At 35.7% G+C, this 18,639-nt stretch overlaps 1 protein-coding gene and 1 pseudogene across 1 annotated transcript; one reads left to right on the top strand and one right to left on the bottom strand.

The window, feature by feature from the left end:
* Nucleotides 1-1,990: 1,990 nt before the first annotated feature.
* LOC118540682 (large ribosomal subunit protein uL1-like) lies at nt 1,991-8,670 on the bottom strand (annotated as a pseudogene).
* Nucleotides 8,671-16,711: 8,041 nt separating this feature from the next.
* On the top strand, nt 16,712-17,650 carry LOC118540672 (olfactory receptor 6C75). Its single transcript, XM_036099946.1, has one exon. It carries the CDS (start codon nt 16,712-16,714, stop codon nt 17,648-17,650), a length of 939 nt encoding a protein of 312 aa, XP_035955839.1.
* Nucleotides 17,651-18,639: the final 989 nt, after the last annotated feature.

An 18,639-nucleotide genomic window follows, 5' to 3' on the forward strand; every position in this document is an offset into this window, starting at 1 on the left:
AAAAATAGAGAACAGACAATGTAAAATATATCAAATGTATAAAATGGATAAAACTATGATAAACCAGTGGAAGTTCACCTTTCTGGAGAACTGAGCTTTAAATTTGTGGCATCTGGAACTGACTTTAGGGTTTTAGGAAATATGAAAGAGAAATAACATCTATTGATAATATTCCGCACACTCTACTTTGTATTAAGCAAATCACATGCAGTATTTATTTTACAAAACCTCTTAGAAAGTGAACATTATTACTTCTAATTTATAGGTGAATGAACACAATGAAACTGAGGTTGAAAGTTCAATGTACAGAGATTGCAGCTTTCAGAACTGGGATTTTAATCACTTTCCTTTAACCTCAAAACCCAGACTAGTTGGGTTACTTTCATCTTCACACTGACTTTCATTTGTAACAATTTATGAATAAAAGCTCATGTTCAATATTAGAACTGTTACATTAAAGGACTTTCTAATGTGTAATGAACTCATTTAGGCTTTTCTTACTTATGGCAGGCTTTGGGGTTGTACTGATGAAAAAGGAGGATTCTTGCTCTAAGTTATCTCAGATTCTAGTGGGGAGAAAAACAACATGTAATTAAAATTTAATTTGATAAATGCAATGAATTAGGCATGAGTAGCCTATTGGCCCAGTATAATGTTATCATTGTCAAAGAAAATGTCAGTTTTCCTGCCTTTTCTCTTAGCACAATTATGGTCAGTCTCACAATAATTGCTAAAATTGGTTCTTTTAAACCCTAAAGTCACATGCATAAGACAAACCTTGTCTGCTTTGGCTGTCATCTTAGTTTTCACTTTTATTTTATTTCTTGGTCATTATCATATATGTTTTTTAAAAAGTTACATTATTTCCTCAGTAAAAAGGGTTTTTGGGAATAGGATTATGATATTCTCCAAGACTCTCCGGCAAGACTCCCTTTACCCTCAAACTGCCTTGTGAATCATGCATTCATCTTACACTCAGTTTAACCTGTTCCCACTCCATATCTATTACTCTCTCAGATCTATTTGAAAGAATTTATATCAATGACCACAGTCTAGATTTCTCAGGCATTTATCACTTTACATTAGGAAACTCTGAGATATATTTGTCAAATTAAATCCATGCACTAACAAGGCAAACTAAAAGAAAAGCCGATAACAATACTTAATACCTATATGTGGATATTAACTGCTTACTAGAAGCAGAATAGGAAACTCACAAATATAATTTCTTCCTAATTTTTATAGTGAAAATCATTCAAATGTTATTTCTAAAAAAACTTTCAAAGCATCTACATTGCAGGCATGTGCTAGCCATTTGAATAATAGAATAGACCATCTCCACCTTATAAGATTTCGAGCAACAGATTAAAAAGGTAGTCATTTAGATATGGAATTAATCTTTTATAAAAACATATACCCAGGGCCATATGAATATAAAATCTGGGATTGCTCACAACATTTGCAGTAATGCAGTAAGAATCCCACGTAAAAAGAAGAAATATAATCAAATGGATATTCTGGGCAAAGAGAATAATGATTGCAAATAACACAGTTGTAAAAGTGAGAGAAGTGGGCGCCTGGGTGGCTCAGTCGTTAAGCGTCTGCCTTCAGCTCAGGTCATGATCCCAGGGTCCTGGGATCGAGTCCCACATCAGGCTCCCTATTCGGCAGGAAGCCTGCTTCTCCCTCTCCCACTCCCCCTGCTTGTGTTCCTGCTCTCGCTATTTCTCTCTCTGTCAAATAAATAAATAAAATCTTTAAAAAATAAAAATAAAAAATAAAAGTGAGAGAAGTGAATGGTGAAACCTGTGGCTAGAAACGGAAAACAAGTAGCCATTACTTCTCTTTCATGCTTTCCATGAAAAGCTAATTTTATTGATTCTAGTTATTATGCACAGAAAAATTATGCTATAAAACCAATACCCATGTTCCTCAAGTGAATATTATATATATTTTTTAATGGTAGCCCTAGGGTTTATTAAGGTGTGCCTTAATACAGGTGCTGGGGCTTGCCCTCGAGGCTTTTGATGTATAAAGCCCAGACCTCCTGCCAATTCTCCTTGAACAACACCACCTGGAAATTGACAGCTAAGAGGATGTTGTACACAAGCTCATCATCTGCCACCTTCATCTGGCCAACGGCCACTGCCAGACATAGCACTTTCTTCATTTGCAATTGGATCGTGGACTTCACTTCATCCACTTTGGCCCCCATGTCCTCATTGTGGGTCAGCACGGAAAGGAATTTGCCAGCCTTATTCAGGCCTGGACCCAAAACTTGTGGGATCTGCTTGATCAGAGATTCTGAAGCCAAAAAGGCACCACACTTCTTGGCCAGCTTCTTTTTTTTTTTTTTTTTAATTTTTTTATTGTTATGTTAATCCCCATACATTACATCATTAGTTTTAGATATAGTGTTCCATGATTCATTGTTTGTGCATAACACCCAGTGCTCCATGCAGAACGTGCCCTCCTCAATACCCATCACCAGGCTAACCCATCCTCCCACCCCCCTCCCCTCTAGAACCCTCAGTTTGTTTTTCAGAGTCCATCGTCTCTCATGGTTCTTCTCCCCCTCCGATTTCCCCCCCTTCATTCTTCCCCTCCTGCTACATTCTTCTTCTTCTTTTTTTCTTTCTTAACATATATTGCATTATTTGTTTCAGAGGTACAGATCTGAGATTCAACAGTCTTGCACAATTCACAGCGCTTACCAGAACACATACCCTCCCCAGTGTCCATCACCCAGTCACCCCATCCCTCCCACCCCACCCCCCACTCCAGCAACCCTCAGTTTGTTTCCTGAGATTAAGAATTCCTCATATCAGTGAGGTCATATGATACATGTCTTTCTCTGTTTGACTTATTTCGCTCAGCATAATACCCTCCAGTTCCATCCACGTCGTTGCAAATGTTCTTGGCCAGCTTCTTGACTAATTTTTTATTCTTGTTGAGTTTCTTCAGTGTGTCAGTGTCCATGTGGGGAATATCCACAATCTTGGCCTCATCACAGTGCTGCTGGTCCCCCAAAACTTGGAGCAGGGAGTGGACTTAAGCCTGATGGTGCCTGAGAAGCATTTGTCCTTCTAAGGGTCATAGTTCTTCAAGCTGATCTGCAGCTGCACCGTCTCCAAAAACTTCTGACACTGGCGCTGGTTCCCGACCAGGACCTCCCACGCTACCAGGACAGGGTGTCACTTGAAGATTTTGCTGCTCATGGTGCCTCATGCTCAATAACCAGATAAAAGAGCAATGCCTCAATAACCAGATAAAAGAGCAATATTATATGATTTAAACTGTGTTAAACATTATTTTGGTGTGATTTTGTGTGTGTGTGTGTTTTTTGTGTGTGTGTTAAACATTTTAATTATGCCCCTAAGATATTAACAATCCGTTTAAGTGGGTATGCTTTTCTCCTCCTTTCAAAGAATGAGACAAATATTCATAGGAAACAAATAATGTATATATGGCCAATATACATTGGAACAGTGATTCAGATCAAAACTATGCCCCCCAAAGAAGCCACTGTACCAATTACTGGGGGAGGTGAGAAATGTTGCAATATAAGCATATATAAGGAAATCTTAGCATTTCAGAATAGGATGTTATTTCTTTCAAAAAAGTACTTTTTTCACAAGAGTATGAAATAAGCCCATCTAAAATGCCAGGCTTGGCTTATGGGGATTTCTCTCCAAAATAACATATCTCAGAAAATTAAAAATTCAGAAGACAACTATTCCTTTGGAATTAAACTTAAATCCCTAAACTTAAATGCAGAAAATTACTTTCACTAAAGAAACTCAGAATCCCAAACTCTTCCACTGGTTATCTCAGATATAACATATAGCTGTATGATAATATCATCTCTCATTGGCAAGAGTCTCTGTCATTTCTGGATTGAGCACTGAGTTATCCACAGCAACAATAACCACAGCCATAACCATAGAATATGGGATTGACAATTGATTCTCTCACTGATAGATAATATTTAGTCATTTCTGATTTGAGTCACAGTAAGCCTTTGTATTCTTAAACGGAGCTCTTTGGTGTTCATCAGGCCCTACCTCTGTCTCTGATAGTAGATCTCCAATGCTAAAGTCCTCAAACTCACATTGCCCTTTTTTGCTCCATCTATGTAATTGGATGTGTATTGCTATAATTTACAGTCATATAGGATCACATGAGCCTCATGGTACAGTATGCTTATCAATGTGATTAGAAGTTATCACAATATACTGGAATGTCATCTTTCTTGACTATATTAACAGATTATGAGCATTTTGCTAGCAAAGGGAATGCTTTGTTCATTATTGTCTACCAAAGGGCTTATTATAGTGCAGTCATTTACAAAAATATTTGTTAAATTAATCAACAAAAGGATGGAGGTCTCAAAAAGCCTATTCCTATCTAAACTATTAATATCTCCTGCCTTGAAATTATCATTGCTCTGCTCTGATATCTTGTTTGAATAATTTTCTATGACTGGGTTTTCTAGGACGCTTTGTTTTTCAGAACCATGGACAGAAATCGCTATACCCACCCCCACCCCCCCACCCCCCGCCTTCAACAATAGCAGCACCTCTCAAACTCCTTACTCAACAGACAGAAACTCTCTTTTCTTTTTAGGTCTACCTCCCAGGATCTCCACTGTGGACACATATAGGGCAAAATTCTATCTTTTAATCAGTAAGGTACCAGATGGAACCCTACGATTAGACTCCCATGGGTATCACACTTTTAATGTTTTCTTAACTAGAGATGTTTTCATATAGACAATAGTAAAAAATCACAATGGTGCTCAACAGTATTATTTGCTTAACACATATTAATGGCTTTCTTGGCACGGATCCCTTCAGGTCTCTGTAGCAGCTCATATACTCCATCGTTCACTCTACTAAATCCCCATTTGTGCAACCTTGGAAAAATTAGCTAAACTCTCAATGAGTCATTTCCTGACATAAAAATTAAGGACAATAATAGGAATTTCCTCAGAGGGTATTTGTAAATATTATTTAGACAAGGCTAACAAACATGCCTGGTACCTTCCAGGGCTTAATAAATTAAAACTATTACTATTATCTTAAATAATGTCATTTTTAATTAAATATCATACAGCCAGCCACATGCAATTTACTCAAAAATAATTTGGCTTTATGCACCACAACAGTGTCTATAGGACAACTGTCTTTGTAGAGTACATTATGTGGTACTCCCTCATCTGTAAATTGGGGATGACAATAATGTTCATTTGATTTATTGATGTGAGTAATTTAGACTTCTTTTGCATATCATTACTGGTGTTTTATTATGAACTTACACATTTTGCATCTTCCAAGTTCCATCAAATATGTCTATCTATATGCAAGGGCTTCACAGGCTACATTTTCAGTTGTCCTTGAAGCTAGGATTCTAAACGTAATTTCAGTTCTGCCAATCAGATACATTCAATTAAAAGATACAAACTTTAAACACTGTTATAGTTAAGCATCTTTATTGCTGGTGTAAATCATAGCAGATTCAAATGACCCTAAATTTTGTAGCAATAGCACTAGATTCCTGAGGAGGAGTTCTATGGGGATTTAATTTTGTGAAGCAGCTTTGAGATCATTCCAGGAAGCTCATCCTAAAATCTGCCTTCAGGGATGCCTGGGTGGCTCAGTCAGTTAAAAATCTGCTTTTGGCTCAGGTCATTATCCCATGGTCCTGGGATCAAGTCCTCCATCATGCTCCTTGCTCAGTGGGGAACCTGCTTCCCCCTCTGCCTGCTGCTTCCCCTGCTTGAGCACTCTCTCTTTCTCTCTCAGACAAATAAATAAATAAAATCTTTAAAAAAAATCTCCCTTCAGCTCTCTTGATAATTCCTTAAACCAACAATTACTTAATACTAAATAGATTTTTTTTTATTAGCTACCCTAAATCCTGCTCTCTGCAACTGCAGTTGATATGTAGAGCATATCCTGGTAACAAACTCTCAAAGGAGTAAGAATCTGGAACCAATTCATTAACCTGGTTTGGTCTGAAATCAGCAACGATTCCATTAGACAATGAAACACTGGTAGTCTACATGGACACATTTATAAGGCAGAGTTCATCTAGAATTAAATGCCTACTAAAAGCAAGGCTGAATAAAACTGAACAATGAATACAAGGCTTATGTAGGAGCTGGCTGCTTCCAAATGCATTAGACAGCTTAAAAAAAGAAAATGTAACTTTAAAGTTTCAATTATGTCATAACTGAAGAGATGAAATAGCCAATATTAGATCCTTATCCTACAGGTTCCTTAATTATCAAGCTGATTTAATTCACAACCTCTTCACATGTCTTATGTGAATGCTAAGACACTGATTGGGAAAAAATGGAAACTGATCATAAGAATGGAGGCATCCCTGTAGATTCAGAAGACTCAGAGTACCTGAATGTGAAAGCACCACCTAGACTCCCTTGTCAACAGAAGGAACCATCTTTATCTTGCTCTGATTCATGAAACTGACCATGTATCATTTAGAACCTCTATAGTTACCATGCATGAAGGAATTAGCTTTAAATTTTTCCTTATTTGTACGGTCACCATTCCTAGACTATTTCCTGACCTGTATTCTGTATCAGAATCTAGCCTTACCAGGAGATGGTAAGCAAGTACAAACTCAGGAAAAGGCATGATTACATTGAAAAATTTTACCTGTTTTTGATAATTTATCTTAACATAAATATGGGAACCTATGTTTGGATGGATTCTTATGGCACACGTCCAAGAGAGAAGAAACAATTTTACATTATGCTGAATTTATTGAATTGAGTGCATCTCTCAGAAATTCCGGGTTTGAAATAATACATTATATGTTAAAAAAAAAAAAAAAGAAGAAGATAGCAGGAAGGGGAAAATGAAGAGGGAGAAATCAGAGGGGGAGACGAACCATGAGAGACTATGGACTCTGAGAAACAAACTGAGGGTTCTAGAGAGGAGGAGCGTGGGGGGATGCGTTAGCTTGGTGGTGGGTATTAAAGAGGGCACATACTGCATGGAGCACTGGGTGTTATATGCAAACAATGAATCAGGGAACACTACATCAAAAACTAATGATGTAATGTATGCTGATTAACTTAACATAACATAATAAAAAATAAATAAATAAAAATAATAAAAAACAAATAAATAAAATAAAAATTAAAAAAAAAATTCTGGGTTTGCTAAGCCACCTTGAATAGATAGAAGTTCCAATGGATTCTCAGGTGATTACTGAACTGATGATTCCAAGTTAACTTATAACAAAGAAGTTGAAATACCATAAATTCCTTAATATAAAGTTTACAAACAATAGACTGATGATATAGATAGTTTGGAAAACATTCAGCATGTTTAAGCTATTCATTGGCCTCCAAACTCTATTCCCTAAGACACCAAGAGTTGAAACAAATACAATGACTTTTTCTTTTTTAAAAAACTGAGGAAAGGAACACCTGGGTGGCTCAGTCAGTTGAGCATTTGAATCTTGATTTCAGCTCTGGTCATGATCTCAGGGTTGTGAGATCAAGCCCCCTGTCGGGCTCCACACTCAGCGGGGAATCTGCTTGAGAATTCTTTTCCTCTCCCTCTACCCCTCCCCTGCTCGTGCTCTCTCTTTCTTCCTCTCTAAAATAAATAAGATCTTTTAAAAAAACAAAGAAAAATGGAAGAGGGGATAATGACTAAAGTGGGAGGTACTGTTAATGAAAGATCCATTGAGCATCCCCACTAATGTCTCCTTTAAGTCTTCAAATGATGAAAGCAAGTTATTATACAACATCCAAGCATGTCTAGATTGGTAATAAAAATGATAATTGACAAAAATTGATCTTGCTATAGGAGATTCATCATGAAAGTCTAGGACAGAAATAAATGGCCAGCCCACTGAGGTAATTCTTATTCAATAACAACAAGAGCAGCAACCACAATAATCATAATGTCTTATTATGAAAGCCTGACTTGAATTATCATGATTAATCATGAACTTTCATCCAATGCAGATTTGAATGAATTTCCAGAAAGCATCTTCTGTGAAGTAGAAAGTGTTCTGTTACAATTTAAGAAAGACCCTGCAGGTTCACAACATACATGCAATGAAATTCATGGTCAATTTACAATGGCTAGTTATCAGAGGAAGAAAAAAACTGAACTTGGTTGACAGATAATTCTGCATCATATAATATAATTGCAATAAATAATCTACTGAGTCCCATTCAGGAATGGCCCTAAATCATAGTTAGGATAGAATGTTTTTTCCAGTAGAATCGTTTCCAAGAAGCTTACAGCTAGTCAGATGTAAGATTTTATACTGTTTCATGAACATTAGTTACTGATATGTTGGGTAGCAAGAGGTTTAGAAAGAAATATTGGAGTATCAATAACAAAGAGAGTTAAGAAATTGGTACTTGAATGAGACTCTCATAATGGAACCAGAATATTTAGGTGTTTGTGTGCCATGTGACAGTTCAACAAATATTCATCTGAAAAGGAAATTTATAATAATCAAGAGGATAAGATGATCCATTTTATGAAAGCCATTCACTTTTCCTGAACCATTTACTTCAATATTTGATTACTAAGTTAATGAAAAATATGGCCATGAAGGCAATGATTAAATTTATATATAAGTTACCTGGATGTCAAACCTGCTAGTACCCAAGATCATGTTGCGCTTTTGATATTGCTCATATGCTAGAGGAAACAACCAGCTACCTGACAGAAAATTGATAAGTTTACATCCCTTTCTTCATTGAGGGGGCTACAATTTGTACGCACTGGAAGAAAAACTTTTTCTGAATACGTATTTGCCTTTGCTTCCCACAAGGCTTCTTCCCACAATACCATCTGCAGGGTACTAATTATTTTACCCTGAGTCACAATGACCTAAATAAAATTGGTTCTGAAATGGAACTCATTCGAAAGTTAAAGAAGTGAGGCGGCAACACTGATATATCTTACTAGGTCCTGTCTCATCCAGAAATGAGAAACACAAAATAGCTATGATGATAAATTTTGATCACTCATGAGAAATATAAGTATTAACCCAGTAACTGGGGTTTGTGGAAAATGTCTAGGTGCCAAGTATCCCCAGGGATCTGACTAGCATCACCATTTAAGTGGTAAATTAAAATGGAACATATGTGAGAGATACAGCAAGCATTCATGTAGGCAAACATTTTGATTTCTCAGGAATGAGGTTTAGGTCACCATACCGATAGCCAATAGTGCTGACTGAAGAAAAATATATATATATATGTATGCAGAATATGTAATAGATAAAGGATATGTATTGAGAGTATATAAAGAAGTCCCAAAATACAATAAGAAAACAAAATTTAAACGTTGGATAAATACCTGAACACAAATGTTATCAAAGTTAATATACAAATGTCAAGTAAGCATAGTCAAGGATGCTTAATATCACTGGTCATCAGAAAAATTAATTAAAAACCCAATGGACACCTGCCTGGCTCAGTTTGTACAGCATCAGACTTTTGATCACAGGGTCTAAGTTTGATCCCCACATTGGGTGTAGAGATGACTAAAATAAATAAATGAATGAGTGAATGAATGAATGAATGAATAAATAAAACCCCAATGGGATACTGTTGTATATCTATCAGAATGAATAAAATAATTTTTTTAAAAGACAATATCAAGTACTTGAGGCAAAACTACAGAAACTTTCACAAATTCCTAATGTGATACAAAATGCTGCAGCCACTTTAGAAAGCAGTTTAGTAGTCACTTATGTAAAACATACCATTTTTTGAAAATCTATCCCTCTTCTAATTATTTTACTCAAGTGAAATGAAATCTCTCCACACAAAACATCTTTATTCATGATCATCATAAATTGGAGACCACCCACATGTTCTTCAGTATGTGAATGAATACATTAACTGTGGTGTAGGCACCTAAAGGAACACTACTTGGACTAGACAGGAACCACATACTCATTTACCAATCAACATGGGTGAAACATAACTTCATTTTACTAAGTGAAAGAATCCCAATCCAAAAGTTGCACATTATATGGTTCTATTTGTGTGATGTTCTGGAATGGCAAATATATCAGGACAGAAAATACATCAGTCATTGCCAGGGTTGAGAGAGACAAAGGGTTGACAAGCAAGGGGCAACATGAGGGGTTTTGTGAGATGATGTACCCTTACTATGTATTTCTATGGGGTGGACACAAGACTCCATGCAATATAAACACCCATATAACAGTAAACAACCCATAGTATGTGAGTTTTCTAAATGCAAATTACAAATAATCATCCAGGATGTTGGTGGAACTCAAAAGGAACACATTCTGTGACAAATCAATCTCACCATTTTACAAAAATGAACTCTGGACTGGAGGACTGAAATTGAAAGTGTGAACTAATGTTCATTTTATATAAAGTTATTCTTCATTATTCATGGAGTCCTTATTTGCACATTTGCCTACTCTCTAGCATGTATTTTTAACCCCGAAATCAATCCAGGGGGCACTTTTGCAGCCAGTCTACGACATGGGCAGAGCAGCAAAGAGTTTGAGTTGAACAAGGTGATGCTCTGCCTGCTTGTTTCAGCTCTCATACCTTAATCAAAGTCCTTTTCATGGCCTATATAATGCCGCATTTTTTTGTTTTAATTAGTAATTTCACTGCTTCTAATGGCCCCCCAAGCACAGTACTAAAGCACTAAGTGTCCTGAGAGCAAGAATGCTGTGATGTGACTTATAGAGAAAATACCTGTTGGGTGAGTTTGGGCCACGCATGAGTTATAGGCTGTTGGCTTGATATTAACAAATCAACAACATAGTACATTAAGAAAAAGGAAGAAAAAGTCTGTTGCTCTGTTTGTGAGGCCTCTCCTGAAAGTGCTAAAGTAGCATCTTTACTGCATGATGGAGCTATGGAAAAGATGGAAAGCAGATACATTTGTAGATTCATGAGATGAAATAGATTAAAAAAAAAAAAGGCATAATGACAGTATTGTTGGAAGGCTGACAGCCAAAGAAATTTATGGTCATGTTACCCATTGTTAGGAAATGTTAAACTCTACAGAGCTAATGCTGTTGGCTCATGTTTTTCATGATTTTCAAAGATTGACCTGATGCATATTCTTGAGTTATCTTTGCAGGATTTAAACCCCTTTGAGCACTCAGATACCAGACCAACTAAAGCCAGAGAAGCAACGATGCTGACCATTGCCAGCCCTTGGGATTTCAATCAACAAAGTCACTTTAAGATGACTTTTGCCCCAATTCCATGCTGAATTTCCCATTGTGCAAGCCCCTGGATAAATACGTATACACCCTTAGTTTAAAACTTCCCCAGTTTGTTGTTGAAGGAGTCACTGCTTTAGGAAATACCCCAGGTGTTCCCTTTACTGATTTCAAGTAAAGCCCTTTCTTTCATATTCTTTAACTTGCTTGTGTTTTTTTGGCTCAACATCCACCAAGAAGTAAACCCAGTTTCGAGTAACAAAACCACAATAATAATTCTGTAGCAAGATCACTATATAATGTAAAATTAGGAAAATATCATTTAAGATATCCTTTTTTTTCTGATTTATGGAGAAACCCTTAGGATGTGCTAAGAAGCATTGCTTTGTTTACAACAGAAGATAAAATGAACTAGGTGAGCCACACAAGCAGAAAGGAGTTTATTAATATGCCATCTATAAATTTGACTCACCTTTTTTCATCTGTCTTTTGCTTATTTATAATTTTATATATATTCATTTTATTCATTTTCATTTATTCATTTTTTTATTTCATTTTCTCAACTTTATAAAATGAAAGCAAATACTAGATAGTCATATTTTTTTAACTGTGCATACCAGATAACTAACTGATGAATAGTACCACTAAAAGCACTGGGGGGAAAATATGGTCTCAGGTGTGAATTTAAAAGTAAACTAAAGCTAAAATACAAACAAGTCTTAACATGAGTAAACTGATATGGCGTACCATAGGTTTAACACAATGTTCAATATTTGATGGATTTTTCTTTAATGCATAAAAGATTATTTCTTTATTTATATGGTTATTCTTAATTTAACAGATTTATTACTTATATTCTGTCAATCTTTACACATGTTCCTATAATCTATTATTGAAACTATTGATATAAAAGCAGATTCTGCTAAAAAGTTTGAAAGTAAATAAGTCGCTATGCTCACTGGAGATATGTTATTGTTTAAAATTGTTATTAGAAGTATCTGTTTGGGGGCACCTGGGTGGCTCAGTTGGCTAAGCCTCTGCCTTCAGCTCAGGTCGTGATCTCAGGGTCATGGGATTGAGCCCTGCACTGGGATCCTTGCTCAGCGGGGAGCCTACTTCCCTCTCTCCCTCTGCCCCTACCCCCAGCTTGTACTCTCCCTTTCTCTGAAATAAAAAAATAAAATCTTAAAAAAAAAAAAAGAAGTATCTGGGTACTGTACTGCTTTGCGCTATGCAAAGTGCATAGTGCCCTTCAAAATGCATGTCTACCTGGAACCTATAGATATGACCTTATTTGGAAATAGGGTCTTTGCAGAGGTAACTGAAGAGGAGCAGAATAACACCCCAAAATATGCCTTTTGGGCACAGGGTTATTTTGAGCTGGTTATTCTTTAAAAATAACAAAGGAAAAGCTCTGAAAACTGAGAAGTTCCTTTTTTTAGACAATTTATATAAGGAAGCTCCATTTGTAAGGGTGTCTCACTCTCTGCACTGGGAAGTGGAGGATGATCAAATTTCAGAAACTCTTGGGGCGCCTGGGTGGCTCAGTTGGTTAAGCGACTGCCTTCGGCTCAGGTCATGATCCTGGAGTCCCTGGATCGAGTCCCACATCGGGCTCCCTGCTCAGCAAGGAGCCTGCTTCTCCCTCTGACCCTCTCCCCTCTCATGTGCTCTCTCTCTCTCATTCTCTCTGTCTCAAATAAATAAATAAATAAATCTTTAAAAAAAAAAAAAAAAATTTCAGAAACTCTTAAAGGAGAAGGTGGGGACTCAAATCTGCATAACAACCATACCCTCATTCACTGTGCTTCCTCTGATAACTTCCTATAACTAGCCATCTCACCCTACAACATCTTCCTTTGGCTTTAGCTGAAGATATCATTTAAGGTGGTGGCCTTGGGCCATTTTGGGGGGTTACTCAGTTTTCCTGGAGCTCTCCCATGTGTGCAGGAGGTATACAGCTATTAAACTTCTGTTCATTTTTCTCCTGTCAATCTGTCTTTTATTACCGCGTGGTCTCAGCCAAGAATCTAAAAGAGTAGGGGGAAAATTATCTTTCCACCCCTACATAATCAAATGAAGATGAGGTCATATACATTAAAGCAATTTTCCAGGTCTCTGGATGTAACAACAGTTTCCCCATAATGTATAATTTTAAATAATATTTTGGCCCACACATAAACATCATATAAATGTTATTGCAACAATGTTTGTTATGAAACATGAGCATATTTATGACACATTATTCAAGTTCTTGACTTTTATCATGAATAGGTTAATATACTTTGAGTTTAAAATAGCTGCCCTGCTTAAACAGTCACCTTCTTCAGTGTGCACTCAGTATTCCTTAGTCATATATCTTGAATAACTTCATATCTCAAAAAAAACAACAATATCTTAAAATCTTTCTTCAGAAAGTGCCTCGCATTTTAAGATCATCAAACAATCCCAATTTCCACTGAATTTAAACTATTTATATGACTTATGGAACTCTGGGATTAAATAGCAACTAAATATAGGTCTCAAATGATGAATGTAAAGGGTATATTATAGATGTATTTCCAGATCAATACAGGGAGGAATAAAATGATGCATGGGATGAGGGAAATATTGCTTGCATTGGACATGAGAAAAGGAATCTGAGATATCTAAAATAACGTAGAATTGTCACCCTTTGCTGTAAGAAGTGAAAATTAGGCACACAGCTGTCTTTAGCATCTGTGTGCTCAGAACCTAAGCTTGAGCCCAACACATAATAAGCATCTAAAAAATAATTATTGAATGAATAAATGGTAATGATTCTAATCGTGGTCAAGTTTTCTATGTCATCATTCAGTGGAAAGATATAAAACCTTAAAGACAAGCCTGACATTTCTTATGGTATAGAATGACAGAGACCTCAGTCCCAATCTAAATCATCACAGTGAATTCTTAATATTTTCCCTAAGATTGGAGAAAAACCCACTGTTCACAACTTAAATCTATTGCCATTGAGAAATTGCTAATCTCTTACTCCATTAAGTTTCTTCTCCTTGTAAAGTTATGGATTATTATAAAAATTTAAACCCTCACATGTATTTTTCTGCTCTGATTTCAGGTCACTATCACCAAAACATTCTATTCTAAATGGTATACTAATTTGGACTATAGTTTAATGCTGGTGTCTTGAGAACACCAATCTCCATGGTACATTTTGTTTATTCATTCAACTAATCCCCCTGAGTCCATTGTGAATGGAGCAGATAATATTATGGCTAGGCTGAATAACATTACTAAGATCATATCATCTTGCCCACCAAACTTGGGAAGATATTACATTTGCCTTCATTTCAACTATAACATTTCATTTCAAATATCAAGTAGGAATAGGTAGGATATCTTGGGACTTCAGATCCTTAGAGAAATTTGGGTTGATGTATGCCCTTTATGACAAATTGTAGAGGAGTTCCTGGAATTATTCTTTATTATCAATATTTTGAGTATTTGGTTACAAATATAAGATGGCAGAGAAGAAAGATTGCAAAGACTTTTGAAAAATCTCAAAGCACTTGTGTTTAAACAAATTAAAGAAGCCATTAGAAATGACATTGTCTAAACCAGTCATATATACCATAAAAGTAAGTATGTCTTTAATAGTCTCAGGAATATAATTTTGCTTTAATAGAGTAAATTTATGCTTCATGCAAGTAATCTCAATTATGCACAATACTATATGTGAATAAAATTAAGCCACACAATTTATATGAAATATATAAATGAAGACATTTTTTAAACTGCTACAATTTAGTAAGAGTTTCATGCAACATTTTTGTTCATTATAACATAAATATTTGGTGATTGTTAGGACCGCATGATGGTTTTGTATTCTTATCTAAATATCTTTTAATAATTATTTTTAATATAGTCAATATTAGGACACATGTAATCATTTTTGCGTAAGACTTAAAATAATTTATTTCATGTGTCTTAACACTGAGCAGATCTACTTTATGCTTCAATTTTGCCCAATGTGAATTTCAGAGAGTGAAGGTTAGTATCCATCATGTAAAGGCAGAAGCCAAAAAGAATGCATATCTTATGACCACAAAGAGAACAGATGATGGAAAGAAGGAATAATTCCCTTCCAGCAATTTTGTAGGTAAAGAATTTAATAAGTTCATTAATATATTAAGTTAATTAGCTAATTGTGAGTAAATATTATTCCTTTTGAAAGCTCTGAAACCTCTGAAAGATGTAGAAAACAAGTGAGACATTACAGGCTTAGCCAGGCTGTCTGGACAGTTAAGCATTTCTTAAAATGATCTTAGATGACAGCACTTCTAAAGCTTTTATGGAAAGTAAGAACTTCAAACAGGAAAAAAATTAAACAAATCCTATAAAGCATCAAGAGTTGCATTAAAGCCAAAAATTAAAAAGAAGAGTAATAAGAAATACTCTTTGCCTCCCAAAAGCTTACCTTGAATGTTGAACTATTCCTTTTGTCTCCCTCAAGAAAAGAATAGGCAATATTAAGGAAAAGTGCTAAATCATTTTAGAACTAAGTAAGAACACTTACAGTTTACAAAAATAAAATTAGGACTCAAGAAAAAGTATTGCTTTATGTATCAGAGAGCAGACTCATGATAGGTAGATAGTAAATATAAATATATTTAAGAAGAATACATATATATATAAAGATTTGTTCATTTATTTTAGAGAGAGAGAGAGCATGGGGGAGGGGAAGGTCAGAGGGAGAGGAAGAGAGTCTTAAACAGACACCTCACTGAGCGTTCTTCACAACCCTGAGACCACGACCTGAGCCAAAACCAAGAGTCAGACACTCAACTACTGGGCCACTCAGGTGCCCCAAGAAGAATGTATTCACAATCTTAGAAAAGACCATTATGACAGATTCATAATTAAAATTAAAATTATGGAAGAGACATTGGAATTAAGTAAATAAATAAATATGTCTGCATACTATTATCAGGTACACATTACTCTACCAGATAGGCAAATGGTCTCTGTAGATTGTAAAAGGTTGAATGGGAGAAGGAAACAGAAATGTTTATTCAAAATAGAAATGTTAAAAAATATATGAAGAAGAAAGCAACAAAAAAATACCTTCAAAATTTTGCAATATGCTGGGAGTAAGCTCGGAGTTTTAGATTTTCATCTCAGAGGTTTTAATCTCTTTTTTTTCTTGTTTTCAGGAACATATCAAAACATTCAGAAGACAGAGATTTATACTGAGATATGTGAGAATACAATGAAAGAAATATAGGAATAATTAATTAATATATTACATAATAAATGTCAGCTTTAATAAGTATTTTGTTTCTACATACCACAAAATCATTTTTCTCTAAAAACATAAGGCAGCAATGATATTTTTTTAAAAGTGTATCTATGTGTGTGTGTGTGTTTTTCTTTCTGGTGTCATAACTTTCTTATTTTTTCATCTATTTTTCAGCTAAAACAAAGAATACCATCATAAAGAAGGAAAATAATGAGAAATCACACAGCAGTAAGAGAGTTTATTCTTCTTGGATTGACAAATGACCCACAGTGGCAGGTTGTACTTTTCATATTTCTTCTTGTTACCTACACGCTCAGTGTGACTGGGAACCTGATCATTATCACCCTCACCCTTTCAGATCCCCACCTGCAGACTCCAATGTATTTCTTCCTTCGAAACTTCTCATTCCTAGAAATATCATTCACGTCTGTCTGCATTCCCAGATTCCTTGTCACTATCATGACGAGGGACAGAACCATTACCTACAACGGTTGTGTGACTCAGCTATTTTTCTTCATCTTCTTGGGGGTGACAGAATTTTACCTTCTGGCTGCCATGTCCTATGACCGCTACGTGGCCATCTGCAAACCTTTGCATTACATGACCATCATGAGCAGCAGAGTCTGCATCCTTCTTGTCTTTAGCTCATGGCTTGCAGGATTCCTGGTCATCTTTCCACCAATAATCCTGCTGCTGCAGTTGGATTTCTGTGCCTCCAATATAATCGATCATTTTATCTGTGACTCTTCTCCAATTCTACAGCTTTCTTGCACAAACACTCGCTTCCTAGAACTCATGGCATTTTTCTTAGCAGTGGTAACACTTATGGTCACCTTAACACTAGTTATTCTCTCTTACACATACATCATCCAGACAATTCTGAGAATTTCTTCCATGAGTCAAAGGAAAAAAGCCTTTTCCACTTGTTCCTCCCACATGATAGTGGTCTCCCTCTCTTATGGCAGCTGCATTTTCATGTACATTAAGCCTTCTGCAAGGGAAAGGGTGACTTTAAACAAAGGAGTAGCTGTGCTCAATACCTCAGTGGCTCCTCTCTTGAATCCTTTCATATATACACTAAGAAACCAGCAGGTGAAGCAAGCCTTCAGAAACATGGTCCAGAGAATGGCCTTTTCTTCAAATAAATGAATGTGATTATGAAAAAAGTAAACCCCTAAAAGCAAAGTTGAATGAAGAACTCTTTATGTAAATTCTTCAAATACCTCAATTCATTCTTTCAGATAGACATATATATATCATCAATGCCTCTTTTCTGTATTAGCCTAAAAACCAGGTCCTAACTGGTTTTCTATATAGGAAACAGTCAATCTTATCCTGTGTAACTAAATCTCAGATGTCAATAATCTCCACTGTTTCTCACATCAAAGCAAAGCAGCTTATACATTCATAGAAAAGATGCAGGTTGTTATACTGTAAGAAGCTACTAAAAACCACATGCAAATATGGAATGTATTTTATGTGAAATAAAAATAAGTATCAATTAATATTTCTCAAATTTCTTCTTCTGTGTCACCAAGAAAATATGTTTACAGATTTTATTTATTTATTTGTCAGAGAGAGAGAACACAAGCAGGGGGAGTGGCAGGCAGAGGGAGAAGCAGGCTCCCCGCTGAGCAAGGAGCCCAATGCGGGACTCTATCCCAGGACCCTGGAATCATGACCTGAGCTGAAGGCAGACCCTTAACCGACTGAGCCACACAGGCGTTCCAAGAAAACATGTTTAAAATTAAAAGCATTATTAAAATGTCTCCATGAATTTATCAATAAAATGTAATTAAAACGTTGAAAAATTAAATAGAAATTTAAGACAAAATCTGATGTCAGACTTATCTTTGCCATTTGAATGAGGTTGTATCCATTTTGTATTAGGTTTTTTAGAAAAAATAGTTTCAGTGCAAGAGAAAAGATGAAATTTACCTTTTTCTTCCATTGATAATATGTTCTAAAAAAATTAGGTTAACTGAAGATTTCCCTATTTCTGATAAGCATATTTGAGAGGGATGAGAATGGTCTATAAAAGTAAATTAAACTATCTTGATAGATTTCATATTTATATTCAGACTCTTTCAACTAATTCTAAGATGGTCTTTCCTACTGACATGAAAACAACAAATTCG

This window comes from Halichoerus grypus, chromosome 6 (genome assembly GCF_964656455.1).
Source record: "Halichoerus grypus chromosome 6, mHalGry1.hap1.1, whole genome shotgun sequence".
NCBI classification, from domain to species: domain Eukaryota; kingdom Metazoa; phylum Chordata; class Mammalia; order Carnivora; family Phocidae; genus Halichoerus; species Halichoerus grypus.

Bases quoted from the DNA above. Each gene is read 5' to 3' on its own strand.
- LOC118540672 (XM_036099946.1), top strand. From the start codon at position 16,712: ATGAGAAATCACACAGCAGTAAGAGAGTTTATTCTTCTTGGATTGACA.